The 23,849-nt window shown below is 43.9% G+C and overlaps 1 protein-coding gene across 1 annotated transcript in view; it reads left to right on the top strand.

Moving 5' to 3' along the window:
* Elavl1 (ELAV like RNA binding protein 1) overlaps window positions 1-21,968 on the top strand; it is a 35,935-nt gene extending 13,967 nt beyond the window's left edge. Inside the window, exons 3-6 of the mRNA XM_021218940.2 lie at window positions 4,342-4,445; window positions 7,803-7,956; window positions 14,003-14,228; window positions 19,594-21,968. Of these exons, the coding sequence (XP_021074599.1) occupies window positions 4,342-4,445; window positions 7,803-7,956; window positions 14,003-14,228; window positions 19,594-19,918 (809 nt within the window). The 3' untranslated portion in view covers window positions 19,919-21,968. The remainder of the gene's footprint in view (window positions 1-4,341; window positions 4,446-7,802; window positions 7,957-14,002; window positions 14,229-19,593) is intronic.
* Window positions 21,969-23,849: the final 1,881 nt, after the last annotated feature.

Below are 23,849 nucleotides of genomic sequence, written 5' to 3'. Positions count from 1 at the left end.
AATCCACACCTGCTGTGTACCACACTCACCTTCAACCTGGACTGACTTGTTTATTTTCCAAATGTGCCTAGTCCACCTCTCAGGACTACTGAACAATTTTCCTTTTACAAGAATACCTTTTCACACTTTGCCAGCTTTACTATTTGTCCCTCAGCATGATTTATCTTTGCTCCTTATTTTAAAAGCAAAACCAAAAAAAAAAAAACCTGACCAGGTGTGAAGCTAAATAACTTTGATTTCAGCATTTTGGAGGCAGAAGCAGGCATATATCTCTTGAGTTTGAGGTCAGCCAAAAGCTACATAGCAAGACCCTGTCTCAAAAATAGATAGATGATAGATAGATAGATAGATAGATAGATAGATAGATAGATAGATAGATAGATGCAGTATATCTGGGTTTCTTCACATCTCTACCCAACTCTGGTGTGGCCAGACCATTGTACCTCTTAAGTACCTGTTACGTGCATCTCTACCCTACTATGCTCAAGCAACAGAGTGCACCCTATCCCTCCTGACCTGGAATACAGCGCCTGTTTTTCTTTTGCAGGAACCACTGCTTTTTTGCTTTCTTGTCTTTTCTGTTCATGAGGCTGATCTCTTTTACCATCGGCTCTTCTGACACTGTGGCATAGGGATAGTAAAACTGCAGAGGAGCTTTAGAGTGGACAGTCAGCACTTAGTAGGCAACTTGTAGGAGACTTCAAGATGGGGAGAAGTAGTGGTTCCCAAGTGANTGTGTATACAACAGTGGGACATCTAGACTCTGAAATCTTTCTTCAGCCTGAGGCTGAGGACACTGGACGTCTCATTCCTGTTGCTTCTGTTGACTAGAGTTCTGTCTTCCTTTGGAGAAAGGAGAGATCAGCCTGAAAGGGGCCTGAGGGCTGGGGAGCAGCAGTATTTGGGAACAAACGAAGCTTCTACATTGTCTGCTAGGAATTTGAGTATTGAGATCTGCCTAGAGTCAGGGTCAAGTGACCAAGGCTCTGCAGATAGGAATAATAGTTTGACAAGAGGGAAAAAAGAAATCAGAAGGGGTAATAGATATAAAGAATAAAGATTGAACAAATCATGGCTCCAAGGTCTGAGACCTGTCCCAGGTGCTGGTTGTACCCCCTCCCTCTTTTAGGAGGAGCTGTAGGAACAAAATTCTGCCACCTGTTTTCTGGCTGGCCCAGCATCAATATCACTCTCTTAAAAAAGTTCCTAGATGTTACTGGTGGTCAGAGGCCAGATACCGGGGTGGGGGGTGGGGTGGGGCTGCTGTACTGGAGAAGCCTCCACATGGAGGTAGCATGCATGTCACCTTGTTAAGTGTTTTGTGTTACACTTGGACCAGAATCTTGCATTTCCAGACATACAATGGTGATGGCCAAAAAGATGTCTCCGCTTTCTGATTTGCCATGCTCTATGTGCTTCTAGGAACTGGGAACTGCTGGTCAACCTGGGGAAGAGATGGAGAGGAATTGGAGAGATGGGGATAGAAGAGATTTATCGAAACATATTATATTCAAATATGAATTTTTACTTCATGTGATTGGTGTCTTTTATCTGCATATATGTCTGTGTAAAGGTGTTGGATCCCCTGGAACTGGAATTATATTCAGTTGTAAGCTGCCATATAGATGCTGGGANTTGAACCCAGGTCCTCTAGAAAAACAGCCAGTACTCTTAACCATCTCCAACCCCATATATAAACATTTTAACTTAAAAAAGAGAGGATGCATGATTAAGGAATCTGCCCTGCATCAATCTCTGGGCTCGACACACATAAAGTACATGAGTACACACACAGTTTGTTTTGTTTTTTTTGAATGAAATGTGGATCTCTATAAAGACTTCGAGAGGGAGGGTATCCTTTGAAAAATTGCAGATAACGTATGTAGTTTCTGTGCCCCAAAGAGAAAACATAATTTAGGACTGGTTTTGCAGTATCATCTGTCGGANCAATGTGATAGTGGAAGAGAGTCACCTCACAGACCACCCTAGCCAGGTAATCTAAGCCAGTGTGCGTAGTAATAAAGCCTTGTTGGTAGCATATGCACTTGGCCCTTGAAAGGCTGTCATGAGAGCTCTTTACCTCTGTGGCCTTCCTCCCCCAAACTTAATTACTATAGCNAATGAAAGAAAAATACAAAACAAACTAGGTTAAGGAACAGTACATGAGATACAGATCAGGCCCCCAAACTATGAAAGTTATCAAAAGCAAGGACAGGGCTAGAGAGAAGACTCAATAGTTAAGAATATTAGCTGTTCTTCCAGAAGACCCAAATGGCAGCTCACAGTCATTTATAACTCCACTTCCAGTGAATGTGACAATGTCTTCTGGCCCCCATGGGCTTTATACATACATAATTTACAGATATACATACAGGCTAAATACCTATAAACAGAAAATAGGGTTGGGGAGTGGCTTTTTTGTTTGTTTGTTTTATTTTGTTTTTGTTAAAAGCAAGAATGCTCTGAGATGTAATACCCAGGGGAATTTGGGGGTTGGGGGCTAGGGGGAATGACACTAAAGGTTGTGTGGGGTCCTAGGGCAGAAAGAGGCATCAATGAGAAAAACTAAAGGCATAGCAATTAAGTATGACTCTTTAGTTAACATTAAACAAGTACTTGTCACTGTATAAAATATGCCATGGTAATAGAAGATATTTCTAATAAAGGAGGGTGGTGGGGGCAAGCTGGAACTTGTAATTTGTTTAGTGCCTTTTTTTTTTTTTTTTTTTTTTTGGTAAATCTAAAATTGGCATTAAAAAATGTCTGCTGGGCATGGTGGTTCGTGCCTTTACTCCCAACATTTGAGAGACAGAGAGGTGGATCTCTGTGATCTTGGGGCCAGTTTAGTCTACAGATTAAGTTCCAGGAAAACCAAGACTACACAGAGAAACCCTGTCTCAAAAAGCAAAAGCAGTATTTGAGTAAGGCGAGTTAACAAATGGCTTGCAGGTGAAAGCTCTACGTCCAAGCATGACAGCCTGAGTTCTGTACTGGGATCACCATGGTGGAAGGACAAAACAGATTCTTGAAATGTGCCTATTTTCCAAATACTTGCTGTGGCATGGGTGCACACAAATATAGTAAGACAAGGTTTAAAATAAAATGTTGGAAAAGTGCCAATACAACTTAAAGAAAATAGGTTTTCTAGTTTGTTCTGGTTTTGTTATCAGCAGAGGAGATGACTTCCTGGGTTTTGATTGCAGCAGACTCTCAACACAAAGGTCTCTGCGTCCAATGGGTTTGTCTTACAGCTGCTCTCTCAGGTACCCAGAACAGAATGAAGTGTCTGCATGAGCTTCAAGGATGTGAGTCAAGTTTGTCATGGCTAGACATCCTCTCAGGCTCCTTCCCGACTAGCACTCCAGTACCTCTTCCTCAGCCTCTCCCTACATGCCATGTCCATACCCAGGTAGTGGGTGTTCCTTCCTGACCTGAGTATTTGGGATCTTTTGTTGCTACCTTAATTTTTATGCCTCTCACCTCTCATTACAAATTTATGCTGGTGACATATTATAATACTCTGCTTCCAGGAAGAGCTGGGGGCGCGCTAGGCCAGGACTGTGAACCTGTGGCCAGGGCCACTTAGCAGGCTTAGTGTACTCTCAGTTCAGCTTTTCCCCACTGCTTCACTGAGCCCAGTTGCTCTATACTAAGGAAAGAAAGGGAACCAGTCCTAGATGGTGCCAGAGCCTGGTAGGCCTTCTCCCTGGGAATTCAGGTTTCAGAAATTAACAGACTATAGCCACTGGTCACTGCCTTCTCTCCTGTCAGGCTTCATAGCACAGCCGGCACCTTTGGGACTACTAGGCAACATTTTACAAGATGCTGTCAGTAGTAACACATCATTACTTTTTATTCCTCTTCAAGAAACAAGGTGTCTATTTTGTGTGTATGCACATGCACAATAGCTCGTGTGTCAGAGACTAACTTAACTCAGTTCTTCTACCACGTGGCCTCAGGGATTGAACCCAGGTCATCAGGCTTGGCAGCAAGCACATTAACTGTGTAGCCCTGGCTGTCCTGGAACTCACTCTGTAGACCAGGCTGGCCTCAAACTCAGAAATCCGCCTGCCTCTGCCTCCCGAGTGCTGGAATTAAAGGCGTGCGCCACCACGCCTGGCTACTGGCCCAGTTTTTAAGGAACTTTTAATTACAGGTTACCTTTGTTAGTTGTAAAGGTGTACAAGTTTGCACAGAAAAAGTTTGCCACCATCTCAANAGTGGTTTCCCAGTGTGCCTCCCTTGGCATTTTACTGTGTTACCCTGACCTTGCCCATGTACCTCCCCTTCACCTGTTCATTATGGGAAGCTAGTTTACCAATGTCATGTTCTCTCTTATAGGACACAGCTTGGGCTACGGTTTTGTGAACTATGTGACTGCAAAAGATGCAGAGAGAGCAATCAGCACACTGAACGGCTTAAGACTCCAGTCCAAAACCATTAAGGTAAAGAGATGTTGCTCTGGAGGAAAAACCTTAACTAGACCAGAATGGGGTATAAGAGTACTCTAGACTCAGTACCTACAGGTGCTAGGTGTGTTATTCATGAATGGGGTGCCAAACAAGAGCCGCTGTGCTGGTAGAGACCCAGAAACCAGGCACATTCTGTCCCTACCTTGCTGCCCCTGCACTTGGGTAATTTTTTTGAAGGCTTTGCTTACAAGCACATCCTAACCAGCCACAGATCACAGCTCTTAATAGCTAACTTATCTGCTGTGACTGGTCCTGGTGTTGTATTCTGGTTGCAGAGAGCAGAGTGACCTATTCTGCATCTCTATGCCTAACCATCTATCTTTTCTCTGTAACAGACTGGCAACTACAGAGAGGAGATGGACTGGTCAGGCTCAGGTGCAGAGCCACAGGCCTGCTAGAGCCACATGATTCACACAACTCACACTTAACAAAGGGAATCCTAGATCCTTCCACAAAACATCTTACAGAATGTGAGGCCCAGTTTAGGATGGGAAGCTGACTTTTCTTCTTCTTCTCCAGTAAATGAAATGGCTTTTCCAGGGTGAGGGTGGAAGGATGGGCAAAGCTAGAGCTTGAAAGTGGATGTCTGGCAACTGGCATTTAACACCAGTTTAGCAGTTTCTCAGCACAAGATAAGCACCTGGAACTTAAATTATAGCACAGAGCCCTGGGAAGTGGTGCATTTATTTTAGTTGCCTATTGTGTTTTTTGTTTCTTTTTGTTCTTTTCTTGTGTTCTTTTCTTGTGTTTCTTTTGGGTGGGGGGCTTTTGTTTTGTTTTGTTTTGGGGGGGTGGGGTTTTTTGGTTTTGGTTTTTTGGTTTTGGGTTTTTTTGTTTTTTTGTTTTTTTTTTCTTTGGTTTTTTGAGACAGGGTTTCTCTGTATAGCCCTGGCTATCCTGGAACTCCCTTTGTAGACCAGACTGGCCTCGAACTCAGAAATCCGCCTACCTCTGCCCCCAAGTGCTAGGATTAAAGGCGTGCGCCACCACTGCCTGGCGATTTGGGGCTTTTATAGTTTTGTTTCTTTTTTTTGTTGTTGTTTTGTTTTTGAGACAGGATTTCACTATATAGCCCATATTGACCTTGAACTTGTTATCCCCTGCCCCCATCTCTGGAGCACTAGAATTTATTATATGTGTTCACATCACAAGTAACTGTGGTTGGGTCATTCAGCAGGTATTTACTTGATGCCAGTATCCCCCCAACTCTGTTCTAGGTGCTGAATAAAACAGTGATCATCAAAGTTTTACCCTCATGGAATTANTTGGGTAAAGTGTAGTATGTGAGACTGTAGTAAATGTAATATAGGGACAGAGGAGCTATAATTAAGTAAGTAACAGGTCTGTGCCAACCACTTGCTCAGGGAAGTTACAAGTTTGCTGGAGCTACCCTAACAGGACCCCAGACCAGATGCCCAAAAGAGCAAAGGCCATTCCCTGCTTAAGTCTTAGGTCAAGGGGTCAGCAGAATTGGTTTCTTCCAGAGGACCTGGAAAGGATCCCAAAACAGCATCTCCCTTAACTTCTAAAGTTGCTGGCAATCCATGACATTCCTTGGGTTATAGAAGCATCCCCTTGCTTTACCACCTCCATTTCTACGTGACATTCTGCCTGTGTATGTGCCTGGATCCAGATTTTCCCTTTTTATAGGGTATAGGACTAGGAGTAGTCCTATACCCAATTGTATAGGACTAGGAACCCAGCCTTCGATGTGTGACTTTGTCTTAACTCAGTCTCTGTGCAAACCAGATCACATTCTGTGATCCTGCAGGTTAGNACTTAGCCATGGGNGTCTAANTTGTACAAATATATNGTTCAGCTACTCACAGATTTCTCAAGATCAGGACAGGAAAGCCCTGGATTGACACTAAAGAAAAAGAGTTGCTGAGAACATAGAAGGTCCTTGTGGAGCAGCACACAAGGATACTCCCAGGGTATAGACATACATAGCAGTACCAGATGCCTTTGCACAGCTCTACTGGACTCAGGTTTGACTTTGAATTTGGCAGTGCCTGAAGAGAAAAGGCAAACGGGTTCTGGTGATCCTATAGTACAGTAGCATGGAAATTTTCCTTAGCATTTGGNTCTGAAAAGTACAACAAGTACTGGTCCTCAGTTCTCCCACTTGTGACTACAATTTGCCCCCCAGTCCTATCCTGAGAAAGTGTCAAGAAGAGCTGGTAGCCCTGGTGGTGGGAAAAACTGCCTCCTCCTTGACCTGTCCTGCCCAAAATTTGATGTTTCCCACCAAAGGTTTTTGTAAAGTTGAAAACACTTAGTTGCAGGTACTTACCCATGGGCAGGAGTGAATGGGTATTCTGTATGGTGTTGATGATGGACATGGATAGGAAGCATCTATGAAGAGGGAAACTNGAGAGGCTGTGGACCAAGGCAGACCAGTCATATGTATGTGTTGACCCCTGACTTAGATCATAGAGTTTCCATATATCTACAGAGCTCTTGCTCTACAGGCAGGACCTTGGTACCAAAGGACTGAAAACAAATGGGGAAGCATCCACTATACACAGCTCCATTTCCTCAAAGATCCTGCACTGCACCTCCCCAGTAGTCGTGGTGTGCCTTAGCATACTTCCAATCTGCTGTCACCCAGAAGGTTGCTAGCCCCTTGACATGTTTAAGCAGTTTTGTGTCCTTGAGACAGATCTGACTTCTTCCCCACCACCCCATTTCTACGTTGCTTGGTACACATGTCTCTGTACCCAGCATCCTGACTCAGCTTTGTGTCCCATCTTACCAGGGCATGTCTCTACAGGCAGAAAGGCCACCTATTAACTATACTGTCTTCTCAGGGGCAGCCTTGGCCTTCCCTTCCTTTGTGATCTTAGAGGTCTCTCTACCTTTATTGCCTCTACCAGGAAAGCACCCTGTCCGTATCTTTCCTTTCTGTTACCTTTGGGACCTCCCTTCCTTTCTCTTAGCATAGGCATTAACACTAAGTGTTTAAATGCTGATTACAGGGCCCCCTTAACGCAGCATTCTTATGTAGGCATTTTTTAGTATGCTTACTTGTTNGTAAGGGTTATTACAGCCTTTCCAAGAGTTTCTTTATCTTTGTGTAATAGGAATAATTTCCTGCTTGTTAGACATGCTGAGGACCAGCTGAAAAAATGCTACAAGGTGTGTGAACTCTCTGCTGGTCTGTAGTGAGCTACCAGAAAATGTCACTGCAAGAGATTGTCCTGTGTGTAATTACTTGGTTTTTCATAAACACCAAATTTTGGTCCCTTCCTATGGTGCTTTGGCCACCCATAGGCCCTAATTCTGAGTTTTTGTTGTTTTTGTTTTGTTTTGTTTTGTTTCTTTTTTAAGGTGTCATATGCTCGCCCAAGCTCAGAGGTCATCAAAGATGCCAACTTATACATCAGTGGNCTCCCAAGGACCATGACACAGAAGGATGTGGAAGACATGTTTTCTCGGTTTGGGCGAATCATCAACTCCAGGGTCCTTGTGGATCAGACCACAGGTACACACAGGAGCTAAGATAGGTCTCTCTGAGCCCAAAACTAGGTGTTCTAGGGAAGATGAGGAGATACCAGTAATTAGCCTCCAAAAGGGGGCAGGTTGGACATGAGAGACCTTGGCTTTTATTTAATTGGGCTAGGAAAATGAAATGTCATTAAACGAATCCTGGGAGACAGACAGTGGCACATCCCTTTACTCCCAGCACTCAAGGTAAAAGCAGGTGGATCTGAGTTCGTGTTCTTCCTGTTTGTATATGAAGTGCCAGGACAGACATAGTGAGACCCTCTCTCAAACACACAAACAAGCAGCAGCCACCCAGGATTGGGCTAAGGGAAAAAAACATCAATGTTCTGACACCTTTTCTAGGCGCCCAGATAGCTTTGGCTGGCTTGGGAATAGTTGGAAAGGTTTCTGTTTACCTGTCCTGTGAAGTTCTTAATATAAGTACATGGAGTGTTCTTACTATAGGTACATGTCATATCCCCTCGTAAAGAGTCCCAAGAACTTACTTTGTGGTACTCTGAAGCAACACCATTGGCTATTTCAGATGGGCCTTCCTTAGTCTTCATGAGTAGGAGGACACTCCTCTTCAGAGAAAGTCAATCCCTGTCTCTGACACTCTGGCTACTTGGCAGGTTCCGCCCAGAGCATCTCAGTATAGACTTGCACTGCAGGTTGTTGTGACCTCAGATGCTGAGGACCCAGACACATGCCCATAGCCATGTCCCAACACAGCTATCTGCTACTTGAGACCAAAACATTCCCAGTCGAATGACAAGTACAGCTCCTCTTGGGAACATGATTGTCCATTACCTCCACAGCAGGAGTGGCACCAGAGAGGAAGAGTATGTTTAGAAACTGAGCAAAGCCTGGGTATATGGGTGGGTGGGTTGCTTTTTTTCTCCCTCTTCACTTTCTCCTTTGTGGACCTTTTGTCAGNCCCTTTAGCTATGGGTAGTTTAGCCATAGAATTACCTCACTTGAGGGCACCTTCCCTTTGGAGAAACTTGTGGAACGCTGACAAGTGGGGCTGGAATGGTACTGTGTTGAACCTTGTCCCCTGAGCTATGTGCTGTGGAGGCACATGCCAGCTATTGTGCCTTTTCCTGCCTGGCTAAGGCAGCTTATCTCAACAGACAGCAGGATCACAATGGGAGCCTGAAGAAAGGAAGATGCCACCACACACTCAAGTTCAGGCTCATTGCAGGCTTCCCAGGTACCTGCTCCTGGCATGTCACTGGAGCTCTGGGTGTGGCCTGTAGCCTGGTGTAAACACTTCAAGCAGCCTAGGTTAGGTTCTCTCACACCATTATGCTCCTTGTTTTGCATGGGTAGCAGGCTGAGAAATAGTATTTACTCANCAGGAACTCCCACCTCAATTTGCACTACAACTTATCAGTAGTCCCTGAAGGACTTGTTGAGAGAAGCAGTGAGCCACGTGGCTTCATCAAAGAAAGGAAGCAGGCAAGCAAGCATTTGAGTGGGTGGCCATGCTAACACAGGTTCTTCTCCCTTAGTCTGTCCCTCAGTCCCACATGGCTCCTATGTCTGTCATGGCCTAGCATTGCTGGGTATGGGAAACTGAAGCAGAACCCTGCATTCCTAACAACATACCACTTTTCCTAAAGTCTCCCTCTGCTTCTTTGGCATAGTTAGGCTGTCTATGCAGAAAGTGTCACTTCTACAGGCAGCTCCCTCATTTGTTTATTACATCAGCCCCTTTCCCTAATTAGGCATGAACTCAGGATGATTTCACTCTTTTCCCTTGGCCTTCCCTGGTGTTCTCAGACATGTTAGTAAAGAACACCACACTCGCCAAGCAGTGGTGGTGCACGCCTTTGATCCCAGCACTTCGGAGGTGGATTTCTGAGTTCAAGGATAGCCTGGTCTACAGAGTTAGTTCCAGGACAGCCAGGGGGCTACACAGAGAAACCCTGTCTTGAAAAAAAAAAAAAATAAGAGCACCACACTCTAAATAAGAAGGAGATGGCAGGACTGGCTCTCTTTCCTAGCCCTTTTCTACCAGTGAAGCCATCTGAGGAGATATTCACTGGCTCCCACAGGGCTTCTGCTGGAGACAGGGCCACTCTTGGTGGGACATTATGAGGCCTGATGTTCCTAGGGAGGGAAGGGTGTGAGAGGTAGGCGGACTTGTATTAAATTCTTTAGATGGTAGGCACTTGAAGTTCAAAAAACTGAGGACCACTGGCACTGGGGTAGAGTGCGTGCATACCATGAGTAAGGTCCCAGGTCCCAACCCTAGTACTAGAGGGAAAACACAAAGTACTTGTCCCCAAGTCACATACACACAGACACATGGTAAATAAGTAAGTTTATTTTCATTCATCATTGTCTCAGTTACTTTTCTGTTGCTGTGATAACAACATTGAGAAAGGCAACTGTAAAAAAAAAAAGTACTTTGTCTTGGTTTCAAAGAATTAGAGTTTGTGGTGGCAGAGGGAATGGCTTCCTAGGGACTCACAGAGACAGAGACCATCTGGGAACTGGGGGTTTAAATATATATACCTGTGGGTGCCATTCTCATACAAACCACTACAATTACCTTTAAATATATGTTTTATTTTATATGTATGAGTTTATGTATTTATAAAAAAAAAAAAAAAAAACAGATGAGATAGCACAAGACTTGAATCCCAGCACTAGAGACAGAGGCAGGTGGATTCAGTGAGCTTGAAGCCATTGAGTGCTATATGGTAGATCCCTGCTTTTTTTTTTTTTTTTTTTAAGATTTATTTATTATATGTAAGTAAGCACACTGTAGCTGTCTTCAGACATTTTTTCTTCTCATTCTGGCCCCACTCGCTTACTGTAGCTGTCAACAGACACCCCAAAAGAGGGCATCAGATCTCATTACGGATGGTTGGGAGCCATCATGTGGTTGCTGGGATTTGAACTCATGACCTTCAGAAGAGCAGTCAGCGCTCTTAACCACTGAGCCATCTCTCCAGCCCCCAGAACCCTGCTTTTTAAAAAAGGAAAACTCGATGTTCTTTTGCGAATCTTCACATGTGGGACTGGAGAGATGGCTCAATTGTTAAGAGTGCTACTCTCCCAAAACACCTAGTTCAGTTCCCAGCATCTACATGGCAATTAGTAGCTGTCTGCAACTCCTTTTCCAAGGGATCAGATGCCATCTCCTTCTGACCTCTACATACTTCAGGCACACCCTGGTATACATACATACACACAGACAAAAGCACTCACACATAAAATAAAAATAAATAGATTGTTTGTTTGTTTGTTTTGGGTTTTTTGGTTTTGTTTTGTTGTTTTTTTTATACAGGGTTTCTCTGTATATCCCTGACTGTCCTGGAACTCACTCTGTAGACCAGGCTGGCCTAGAACTCAGAAATCCACCTGCCTCTGCCTCCCAAGTGCTGGGATCAAAGGCATGTGCTACCACTGCCCGGCAAATAGATCTTTTAAGATGTTTTTAATGATCTTTATGCACAATCAGTAGAACTTATTTTCTTATTCTTTATTTTTGTTTCTTTGCTTTATTTATAATTGTGAATTCGATGAGTTCACACATCTGGAATTTGTGCCAATTCTTGGTCTCTGTTGTTAATCCTGAAAACACTAGCAAAAATAAAGCCCAATTCAAGGAAACTTTGTGGAAGTGGAGTCTCACAGTAATGGCCACTGGGGATGGAAGACACCAAGGAAGCAATGTCTTCCAGATACAGCAGAACTTAGGCACACATGAACTCACAGAGGTAGGAGCAGCATGCACAGGGCCAGCATAGAGTCAAGCCCGATAATGTNCTGGCACTGAGAGAGGGGAGTAAACCTCATCTTTCATCCCTAACCAAGAAGTCATCTCCAGTTGCTCACAAAGGAAAAAGTACTTTTCACTAACAGTCTCACTGGGTGTGCAAACCACAGTTAGGGCCGCCCNACCCTCACAGTAGACAGCCAACTCAGTGCTCTTATTCTTTTGATTTATTTGGTTTATTTCCCTCTTTGTTTTCTAAAATGAGAGAGAAAGAAGGCATGGAGTTATGGACTGGGAGGAGAATAGGGAGAGGAAAACATAATCAAAATATATTGTGTGGGGGGAAAATCTGTTTTCAATTAAAAATTAAACAAAGTCCAGAACACAGGGCCATCTCCTGAACTTTGGACACAGGCTTTTCCTCAACTTGGTCACAGGTCTCAGAAAGTAGAATTACTGTCACTCTAAAGTAGCCTTGTGTAAGAACTAACCAACTAAGTTAGGTCAGTCTTCAGGTGTTCTTCAGGCTTAAGATTTATGAATGAATGAAGTGCCAGAATCTAGCATTTGCTAGGTCTTGAATCACTAATTCAGTGGGTGCTATACATTTAAGTAGGGGTAAGTTTGATAAGTTTTACAATGCATTGAATACAGAAGAATCGCTGCTGTGTGCACACATAAAGCCCACAGTGTTATAATCATATGTCTAAGAAGTCATTAGGGAAAGGACCAAGACATGGGAGGAGACTTGAGAATACTTGACAGCATGCTTACTAACAGGTCAGANCATTGTTATGCTTTAGCTGTGCTAAAGGGCCTTTGCCTAAACCAGGTTGATAAATGCCATTAGAAGAGTCCTTGCCTGACATGCAGAAGACCTTGCTTTAATTTCCTAGCACAGGTAAACTAGGTATAGTAACACATGCCTGTAATCAAAGCATTAGGTGGTAGAAACAAGATTAGTTCAAGGTCATAGGCTGCATGGTGAGTTTGAGGCTAGCTATGTCTTCACACACACAAAAAGATTGTTTAATCAAGTTGGGGTAGCTTCTCTTCCAGACTACATGCAGAACTCCAGCTTAGAGATGTCGTTCAGACAGATTCCTTAACACCTTTCTAACCAACTCTTCAGTGTTTGCAACCCTTACCTCTGTCTGAATATCTNGCAAGGTTGAGTTTTACCCCTTTCCTCTTCCCATGGTTTGGAATATGACAGGCCATATTTCCTCTCTTCTCACAGGTCCCACACTTGGGCTGGACTGACCCGAGGCTCCCTTTAGCAGCCAGACTCAGATCTCAGCTCGATCTAGGGATAGGGTTCCAGTGGGAAAGCATGAGTTGTCTTGAGGTGGTAGACTGCACCAGTTGAGTTCTGCCTTCTNTGCAGGAGCCTGCCGAGGAACAGAGGGATCCAGGATGGGCTCATGACACTCCTTATAAGTTCTTGGCAGCTCCTCTCCATTACCCGTACTTTGGTGGTTTTCTGTGGAGATAAGTAGCCTCATTTGTTTCTGAATGCAGCTGTAAATCACAAAAGGTCCCAAGGCCTCACTCAGATGGAAGTGCCCAAGAGATAAATGAAGTCTGGAACAGAAAAGAGGAGAATGAAGAGCTGGCTTTAGGATACCACTGCCATGTTCTGGAGTGAAGGAGAAGGCATATNTAGGCTAATTTAGAGTCACTTCTACCACCCTCCACCCTGCCGGGCCAATGTTCCTTGCAGAGCCCAAAGGGGTTGTTCTGACAGCCCAGCTCGAGGTCCAGGATTTCGTGTCTGTTTCATTATCCATAAGGTACAGCTAAGTAGTGACAGAGAGCAAGATTGCTCCTGCTGCTTGTTTCTTTTTAAACAGACTCGGGGACTGGAGAAATGGCTCAGTCCTTAAGAACACAGATTGCTTTTCAGAGGACTCAGGTTCAATTCCCAACACCTACACAATAGCTTACAACAGTCTGTAACTCCAATTCTAGAGATCCCGTGCCCTTCCTGTTTGCAGGCAAGTAGAGACATACATGCAGGCAAAATACCCATACACAAAATAAAAGTTTAAGAAAAAAATATGTGTGAAATGCTATTTGGAATATCTCTGGCTCTGGAATCATTGCTTCAACTCAAAAGGTAGTCTGAAATCTTAATCTTTCATTAATCAGTTTTCTTTATTCATTAGTTTACATATTCAGGTTTGGTTTTGATTTATTTCACTACCTAGGTGCCTTCTTTGAAACAGACTTGATTTCTGCTTTTCAGTTTTGTTTTTCCTTTCCTCACAGTTATTTCCCCTAACTCCATTTTTGTTGGTTTGTTAAAAAGGTTTGTCCAGAGGGGTTGCCTTTATCCGGTTTGACAAACGGTCAGAAGCAGAAGAGGCAATTACCAGTTTCAATGGTCATAAACCCCCAGGTTCCTCCGAGCCCATCACAGTGAAGTTTGCAGCCAATCCCAACCAGAACAAAAACATGGCTCTCCTCTCGCAGCTGTACCACTCGCCTGCTAGGCGGTTTGGAGGCCCTGTGCACCACCAGGCACAGAGATTCAGGTGGGTCCGGAGGTTGATGTCCTGTGGGCTATTCTTAGTGTGCCATGCTCTTTCAAGCAACATGTAGCCTTTTGTTTTGAGGTGTGTATGCTCAAAGGAGAAAATACTGGGGAGGGACACTAGGCTGATCCAAGCAGTCATATCTTTCTAATTTTGTCATCACCTCTATTAGCAATCTGTCTGTGCACTGGGCATGGTGATTCACACCTGCAGTTCCATCNCTAGAGAAACATAGGCAAGAGGATCAAGAACTGAAGACTGCCTTTGACTAGAAAGCAAGCAAAACCTTTTCTCAAGGGAAAGCACAATGTCTTATGGTAGCCCCTTGACATCAGAGGTTGGGGGAGTGGGTTCCAGGCCTCTGCAGGCACCAAANGCAAAGTTGCTCTCCTATATAAGGTCCTTGCACATCACCTACAGATACCCTCCTGTAGACTGGATGATTCCTGATACCCACTGCAGTCTAGTGCTGTGATGTGTTTAGGTCGGTACACAGACATTATGGACTCTTTTTCCCAGGTAAATTCAGACTGAGGGGTCCTATCCACGGATAGCCCATGACTGAAGAGGAGCAGCCCCATGTCCTGGGGCATCATTGCCTTTGTTTGGGTTGAGAAGGTGGCACCAACTTCACTGCCTGCTAAACATAGTTCAGCAAGAATTGCAGTCCTTCAGTCCTTCTTGTTCCATCTCTTTTTAAATAGTCTTGGCCCTGGACAGATGACTCAACAGTTAAGAACACAGCTCTTCTTCTAGAGGATGTGAGTTTTAATTCCTAGCACCCACGTATTACATCACAGCTATCTGTCAGCTTCAGTGCCAGGAAAGCCAGTGCCCCCTCTTTTGGTTCATGAGGACACCAGACACACATATGGTGTGTAGACATACATTCAGAGAAAACACCCATGCATGTAAAAATAGATAAACTTATATATTTTTTATTAGGTTAAACAAAATCTTTTTTTTATCTGAGAAAAGATGGCAGACAACATGTGCTTAGGTAATATATGTTTGTTAATTAAGTTTCATACATTTGATCAGTGACTCTGAAGCTTTTATCATAAAACTTGCTTGTCTATTTTTTCTTTCCCTTTTACATAGTGTCAAATATACCCCAAAATGGTCTAGAGCTCACTATGTAGCTAATGGATAAGAATGGCCTAGAACTGGGCCTGGTGGTGCATGCCTTTAATACCAGTCAAATTTCTTAGTTCAAGGCCAGCCTGGGGGTCTTCAGAGTTCCAGGACTGCTAGGAAGTCATTGAGAAACCCAAAAACAGACAGACAGGCAAGCAGGCAGAATGTCCTTCAATTTCTGATCCTTCTGCTTCCACCTTCCAAATGCAAACAGGTCTGCCACTACTACACCCAGTTTATGCNGTGCTGGGGGATGGAGCTTGGGGCTTCATAACTGCTAGGTACGCGCTCTGCCAGACTGTGTTGCAAGCTANTTACTTGGTCATATTTATAGCTGAGTGTTAGATGTGCTTAAAGGTCCTAACCCAAAGAAGAACTTTCCTCAGCTCCATTGTCTCCATATTGAAGATGATGCCGGTTGCCAGACTCAGCTAGAGCAGAAACGGGATCAGGGTATTGCCTTGGGGGCAATGGAAATCCAAATTTAGGGGCCGTTTTCTTTTGATTTTTGTCAGGATGGTAAGGGCTTGCCTTAGGTGGGTAATGATTTCTTCAGATTTCCCGTCTTTGTTTTAAGCAGCAGATCCTGCCATTTCCACATAGGCTGNCTTTGAGAAGGTTATTTTCACAATGTAGCCCTGTAGAGTTCTCAACCTGGCTCTGCTTCCAAAGCTGACCTGCCTAGCCTCCTCTTCTAAAGACAGGCTGGGGAGCCATGTGGAAAGAATCTGGCCATTCCTGAAGTCTGAAGACGTTGGGACACTCCCAACTAAGTAGGCAGACAGTTTTATGAGGGAGCTGCTCAGGAACAAGACCAGGGGATGCTAGAGGGAAAGAGCAGGGTTTGTGCTACAGTCATGAAGAACGGGAATAAAGGAAACCTGAAGAAGAGTGACAGAGGCCCAAGGGAAATAGTAGTGAGGGAGGGAAAGAAGTAATTTAATAAGTAAGGAGTTAGGGGAAGGTGGCAGAGATAAGGAAAGAAAGACAGGCTCAGATGGGCAGAGAACAGATAGTCTGGTTCCCCCCCTGCTCCCAGAAAGACACCTAAGTCAGGACAAGATGATGAAGAGGATCTTAAGAAATGAGAATGGAGGGCTGGAGAGCTGGCTCAGTGTTTAAGAGCTGACTGCTCTTCCAGAGGTCCCGAGCAACCACATGGTGGCTCACAACCATCGGTAATGGGATCCGATGCCCTCTTCTGGTGTGTCTGAAGACAGCTGCAGTGTACTCACACATAAAATAAATAACTAATTAAAGAAGAAGAAGAAGAAGAAAAGAGAATGGGGAAGGTGAATATTTGTGGTAATCTGAGTCACAGAACTCGGCTCTCAGTTTCAAGAACAATTCCTATGAATGAAGAGTCTCTTGCTAGGCGAGAGATGTGTCTGATTACAGCACTGGGAAGACTGAGCAGGAGAGCCGTTAAGATAGTAAAGTAATATCCTAGATGCTTTTAATGTACAGGCATCTATGCTGGTCATTAGGGGATTGATTCTAAGACACCCCCNCACGCCCCTGTCTCACATTCCAGAATCATCCAATGCTCAAGTCCAAATTATAAAATATTTGCATTGATCTCATACACATCTTCTCTTCAGCTCATTTCTAGATCACCACATGATTTATACATGATAAGCTGTGATTACCATGGAAACAGATAATATATTGTACTGTTAAAGGAATAGTGACCCCAAAAGTCTGTGTATGATTAGTACAGGTAGAAAATTGTGGGATTTTTTGCAAGGAAGGAGTTAGTTAGTTAGTTCGTTCTAGATATCTTACTTAATACAAAGTTGTGTCAGTTGCAGATGTGATTGCTGAAGACATCATTTGGTTGAAAGAGTGTTTAGCTAACATATGAAGCTCTGGGTTCCATTCCTAGCATTACAGAAACTAGGTATGTTAGTACACACTTGTCATTGAAGTACTTGGAAGGTAGAGGAAAGAGGACCAGAAGTTGAAGGTTATTCTCAGTTACATATGGAGTCAGAGTCCAGTTAAACCTTACCTTTAAAAAAAAAGAAAAAAAAAAAAACAACAGCTGAGTGTGCACTTAGTCCCAATACTCAGAAGACAAAGGCAAGTGAATGTCTGCGTTTGAATATTAGGTTCCAGGCCTGCTGAAGCTGCATAGTGAGACCCTTTCTCAAAAACCAACAGCATGGGTGCTAGAGAGAGACTCACTGCCCTTCCAAAAGTCCTGAATCAATTCCCAGCACCTACGTGTCAGCTCACAGCTTTCTGATGTGCAGAGTATATGCAGATAACATATAAAATACATGAATGAATAAATATTTAAAAGCAAAGAAGAAAAAAACCAACAACAAAATGCAATGCATATAGAGAGCCTACAGATCTCTGTATCTAGGCCTACTGTCGTTGCTGTGTGAACGCGTAGATGGCATGGAAGTGCAGTCAGCAAGCACCGCTTTCTAGTTCTCATTAAAAAGGAGCTCAGCTTAATACCTCACAGGTAGCTGGGTGCCATCCTATCACCACATCTACAACACTGTAGTCTTTCTGCCCCAGGCTGCTTCTGNACCACAGGCCATCTTGCCACTGTGACAACCTGCTGCTGGCTATTGAAACCAGTTTCTACAGTTTTGTTTTGTTTTTTTTTTAAACCAAGGCCAATATTGTGTCTTGGTTCTTTTTTTACCACATTGAAACTAGCCCTGAAGCCTTCTTTATCGCATTGAAAGTGAAGTAGCCTGAGGTCCAACAGCCCAGAGCCTGCTGTCATTTTTGAGCAAGAGACTGACTCTGGTTGTTCTGTGCAGCTCCACAGCTGCTTTATCCTCACACATTCCTTTTGTTTTTATTGTTTTCTTCTTTTGGTTTTTCAAGACAGGGTCTCTCTGTGTGGCCCTGGCTGTCCTGGAACTCACTCTGTAGACCAGAAATCCACCTGCCTCCGCCTCCCAAGTGCTGGGATTAAAGGCATGNGCCCCCACTGCCCAGCAATCCTCAAATATTCTTAAATATGCCTTCGGACCATTTTTTTTTCTCATAAAACACCAGCAGAGCTTCACTAACACTTTTACTATTCTCCTTAATCCTACTCCTGCTACCACATGTTTTCAACCACATTTTGTTTAATGTAATTAACAGCTCACTATGGCCAGGCTTGGTGTACACACCTGTTGTCTTAGTACTCTGGAAGCTGAGGCAGGAGGATCATGAATCCAAAACCAACATGAGCTGTAGACTAAAGTGCCTGTGGTCCAAAAGAAAGAAAAATAGAGCATATAGAAGAGAGACAGGGAGGAAGTGGGGGGTCACTGTGGGAAAAACTCTTGTGTTGATTAATTTGCTAGCTTTGTTGAATCCTCTAGCCTTGTTCCTCTCTCCTGAGTTTATAGGCTTCAGTAGCTTGACCTGGCCCTGGCGAGATGGTTTTAGCCAGCTCAGAGNGAGGGAGAAGGAATTCTTGTACTCTGTAGTTACATTGTGCAGCATTGTATACAATTACTACAGGGCTTTGACCCCTCAGGAAGCAGTATCACAATGAATAGCTAAAGCAGTAGGGGGTGTGGCTCTAATTCCAGCACTCAGGAGGTAGAGGCAGATCTCTGAGTTCAAGGCCAGCCTAGTCCAGAGAGAGAGAGAGAGAGAGAGTCATATCACAGCTAGAGCTAAGCCGAGAAAGAAACCTTATTTCAAAAAGAAAAAGAAAAAGGAGGGACTAAATTTGGGGGAAGCTCCCTCTTTCCCCAACATGTATGCACATGCTCACACACAAAGTGCGATGGGTTTCCTTCAAGGAGAGTGACCATGCGAGACTCCTTCAGATTGCTTTCACCTGCACTGGAGCATGTGGAAGAAACTTCCAGAATTTAAAATGTGGGCTGTGAGGTTGAGCTTGTGGTTCAGTACCAAGCCTCAGTTTCTTCCCCAGCCTCACAATTTGGGAAGTAGACAAGGTCTGAGGGAAGGTGGGACAAGAGAATAATAAAGGTGAAAATTACCAAAGTATATTATATGCATTGTGAAGATGTTTCAATAAACATTATTCTCTTACGCAGCTAATATATGCCAGTTTTTTTTAAATTAGCTGACCCGTATGGTATCCCAGCCTTGAGCATCTCTAGCTCAGAGGTGCTGGCTGCATAACAGGCCCAAGTGTCCTTACGTCTTGGCCCTGTCCATCGTACTTCTTACCCCCATTGTGCAGGTACACTGCTGGCCTTAACCTTGACCTGAACATGTGCTCTCTGTTTGCTAGGTTCTCCCCTATGGGTGTAGATCACATGAGTGGGATTTCTGGTGTCAATGTCCCCGGCAATGCTTCCTCGGGCTGGTGCATCTTCATCTACAACCTTGGGCAAGACGCCGATGAGGGGATCCTCTGGCAGATGTTTGGCCCCTTTGGTGCAGTTACCAATGTGAAAGTGATTCGTGATTTCAACACCAACAAGTGCAAAGGGTTTGGTTTTGTGACCATGACAAACTATGAAGAAGCTGCAATGGCCATAGCAAGTCTGAACGGCTACCGCCTGGGGGACAAAATTTTACAGGTTTCCTTCAAAACCAACAAGTCCCACAAATAACTCGCTCATGCTTTTTTTTTCTTTCTTTCTTTCTTTTTCCTTTTCTTTTTTCTTTTTTTGTACGGAATAGATAATTAAGAGTGAAGAAGTTGAAACTTTTTTGTTAGTGTACAACTCATTTTGCGCCAATTTTCACAAGTGTTTGTCTTAGTCTAAATGAGAAGTGCAAAGGTTTTTATACTCTGGGATGCAACCGACATGTTCAAATGCTTGAAATCCCACAAATGTTAGACCAATTTTAAGTTTCTTAAGTTATTTCCTTTAAAGTATATATTAAACTGAAACCTAAGTAGACTGCATTGACTAACCAGTCACTCTGGATGGTGGTGGAACTGAAGCATGCTTTTACTTCTAAGACTGTCTAACACCTGTTTCATCTGATGTCTCCACAGACTGGATTTAAAACAAAAAAAAAAATTTTTTTTTAATTTCTTTGTTTTAGTTTTTAACCTAAAGATGTTAGACAGATGGGGAGTGTGTTTTTTCTCAACTGCTTCACCATTTTAAACAATTTCTGCTTTAGTTGACAAGAAATTTACCCTCCCCAGCAGTCCCACTGCTNCCCCCTGCCCACTCAGTCCCAGCTCTATGGTGTTGGGAGCAGCAGCAGGGCCCATATTCTGGGGCTCCCACAAGGGGAAGTGGGAAAAGGTTCCACATGTTGGACTGAGCCAGGCCCTCCAGAGACACAAAGGTGTTTTGTAAGCCCAGGCACCAATGAGAACGGACCAAAGAGTTTCAGGGCAGCTCCAGTATATTCCAGAGTCAAACCTGAGCTCCAGGCATGCCTGAAGATGCCCACTCCTCTGACATCCTGAGCGTCTGTCCACACATTGCATGCATGGTGCCCACACATCAGATACTGTTGTTCATGCAACTTCCCGAGTTTCCAAGACCATTTAACCTAGCTTGAATGCACAATGATTGCTCTGTTTTTAATGACACAGAAACATTTGAGCATTGTATTTCTCGCATCCCTTCTTGTGAGCACTAGACTTTTTCCAATCTTAGTCAGATTTTTGCTTTGAAATTTTGCTTTTGTATGGACACTCAGCAGAAAAGTACTTCTTGCCAGTTATCTATTAACAAAATCCTTTGATTTGTAGTTTTAAGGATTAACCCTCAAAGTTCTCTTCATAACTGCCTTGACGTTTGGGGTTCTGTTCTGTTAATTTTCTTTTGCTTTTTTGTGTTTTTTGTTTGTTTTTACTTTTGCATTTAAGACCATTAAATTTGATTTTGTTTTGCTCGAGTTTTGTTTTGTTTTTTGTTTTACCTTTTCTTTCTTTTTTGGCTAGGGAAGGGCACAGACAGCCCAGCATTCAGGGAGGAGTCTGTCAGACCTTAAACACTTGCCTCAAGTTTAAAAAAACATTTCTGGAGCTATGGTATAAGAAATACAGCTATGGATCAATGGTTCTTAACTCGGGAGCTGGTAGGAAAGGTCAGAGGGAAGGTCTTCAGAGCAGATGAGGCCTGACCCCTACAGCCCTCAGGACTGCTCTGATTGTTATTAGTGTGTGGAGAGAATGAGAACAGGCTAGTGCGGTTACTGGCAGCTCTTCACTTTGATGTGAGCCTGGAATGTGTAACAGCAGGCTAGTATTTAGTTCTAGATATCATGGTATGATAGCATTATTTACATATCTGTTTACTTATATATACATATAGCTATTTTGTTTCATTTACTTAAGTGGAAAACTGAGCAAAAAGCACAGCCATCTCTAAAGTAGGTCAGTGTGTCAAGAAGCCCATGTACAATGTGAGGCTGCCTGTCCCCTCCCCCCCTCCTTTTCCTGACTTCCCTGGAGGGGCTCATTGCCGTCTTCTCTACCATTGGTGAGGTTGTCTCATGTACTCAGGCTTTGTCCCACCCTAAATGAGCTGCTCAGTACCTCACTCCATCCCATAATTCCCAGCCTATAAGACCTGAAACCCAGAACCAAAGGCTTACATGCCCAGATCTGACCAAAAAAGGAGAGTGCGTCTCCCTGTGGGACCAAAACGTTGTGATAAAACAGGCATCTCTAGTCTTAGCCAACACTCTTGTGCGTGAGGGAGGTGGGTGGGGTCTCCTCGGCCCTGCAGCCTTGGCAGTCCACACCTGAGAGAGGACCTGGTGCTCAGAGCCAGCACCTCNATCACTATACCATCCCTACCNCCCAAACGCCTGTTTACTCCATAGTAACTCTGGGAGGACCTGGGAAATGTCACCAGCTTCTGGAGGNCACTTCAAGTTCATCGACATTTTCTTTCTGTGTGGTCTCCACTGTCTGGGCAGCATCCTAGATAAAAGTCCCAGTACATTCTTTGATGAGCTTTGTCTGTCAGTGTCGAGAAGAAATTAGCTTTGAAAAGGCATTCNTGAAAGCACGAGGTGCTGGACCTGGACTCGGTCATGACAGCTTGTCAGGCTTGGTAGAAATCCAGAATCCAGACATGTATGTAGCTCAGAGATTAAAGTACTTGCCAAGCATGAGGGCAGCCCTGAGTTCCGTCCCCAGCATTGGAGAAAAAGTCACAATCCAAGAGAAAGGTTTTTTTGTTTTGTTTTTTAAGGAGAAATTCATCCTGTTTTTGTTAAGGCCATTTCTTTTGTTGGGAAATCTGATGGGAAAGTGCAGAGAGTAGGTAATGTTCATTCATCAGAAGTATGGTTTGGCCAATACCAAAGAGGCTTTGACTGAGTTCTCTTGACCTCCTCTGGTAGTGGGTTATTTCTTGAGCCACCTCCAGGTTCTTCCGCCTTTGGTTGGGTTACCTGTTTCTTTCTGGAGTGATTCTCTCCCCCAATTGAAACTTCTAGGTAATGTGCCAAGTCATCCTGGCTGTGCCTCTGGTCACAGAACTGTGACTGTATCTCCCTCCTCCCCATACTCTGATCAGCTACCATCTTCCTTGACTACCTGAGAACCAAACTTCCCTTGGAGGGTGGGCTGTGATGCCCCTATATTGAATGGGTTCTGTCTCCCTTGAAGTTGCCTTAACCTTTTAGTGGCAGTAAGTAGTTAAACTCCTACACATCTTCAGACTGGACCTCCTGGTATAAGGAGTTAAAACTGGAATCTCCCAGCTGGCATTTAAGGAGAACCCTGCTGGGTCAGAGAAATAAATGAGCCTCCAAGACAATGGCAGTTACCTATCTGGGGTTACTTCCAAATAATAGCCATTTGTCTATAAAGTAATGTTTGGAAAGGATGTGACCTACTCCAGTCGTTAGATTTGGAAAACAAAGTTGAAATAACTCAGCTCTTCCAGTTAGCGTGTTTCAGTAAGATTTTATCTCTTGATGGTTTATGTGGCCAGCTTCTCTGTATTGGGTGAGAGAATATGAGTATGCTGAAAGGTCTTCTGCCTCCTCCATCCCCAACACCTTATCCCTTCCCATCTTTTCAGGAACTGCCTCACCTACCTGGGACCTGAGGTAACTCCTGGGGAGGGAGCCTTGGGGTTCATCACACTCAAGGGGTCAGGAATCCTGTTTCCAAACCTTCCTAGAGTACCCCAAAGTCATGAATGCTTACTGTTGAGTGGCATTGATGATTTGACACATTCTTAGGGGAGCAATAGAGCGTGCATTTCCATCCTAAATAAGGACCCTCCCACTCCCACCTTTGACCTTTAATAATGATTGTATTACATTTCCCCATAACCTTTTGCTGATGTGGTTCAATTTATTTCTCTCAGTCATGAAAATTATTTATTTAATTTATTTTATTTAATTTATTAATTTATTTATTTATTCATATTTATTACTTGTGAGTCACCAGCTGCCAAGTATTTGCATTAGGCTGGTGGAGACTTTGAGAGGACTCTGCTTTTCTGTTCCCCTCCCCCAGAAAAGAAGGCTGGNTGGTTGGTTGGTTGGAACCACCTCTCTTCCCACATGCTGTTNCCCTCACANTGGCTTACTCTGGGGAGGGGAGGGCTT

Source organism: Mus pahari, chromosome 19 (genome assembly GCF_900095145.1).
Source record: "Mus pahari chromosome 19, PAHARI_EIJ_v1.1, whole genome shotgun sequence".
NCBI classification, from domain to species: domain Eukaryota; kingdom Metazoa; phylum Chordata; class Mammalia; order Rodentia; family Muridae; genus Mus; species Mus pahari.
The sequence above is the reverse complement of the archived record's forward strand: the minus strand, read 5'-3'. Positions and strand labels throughout refer to the sequence as shown.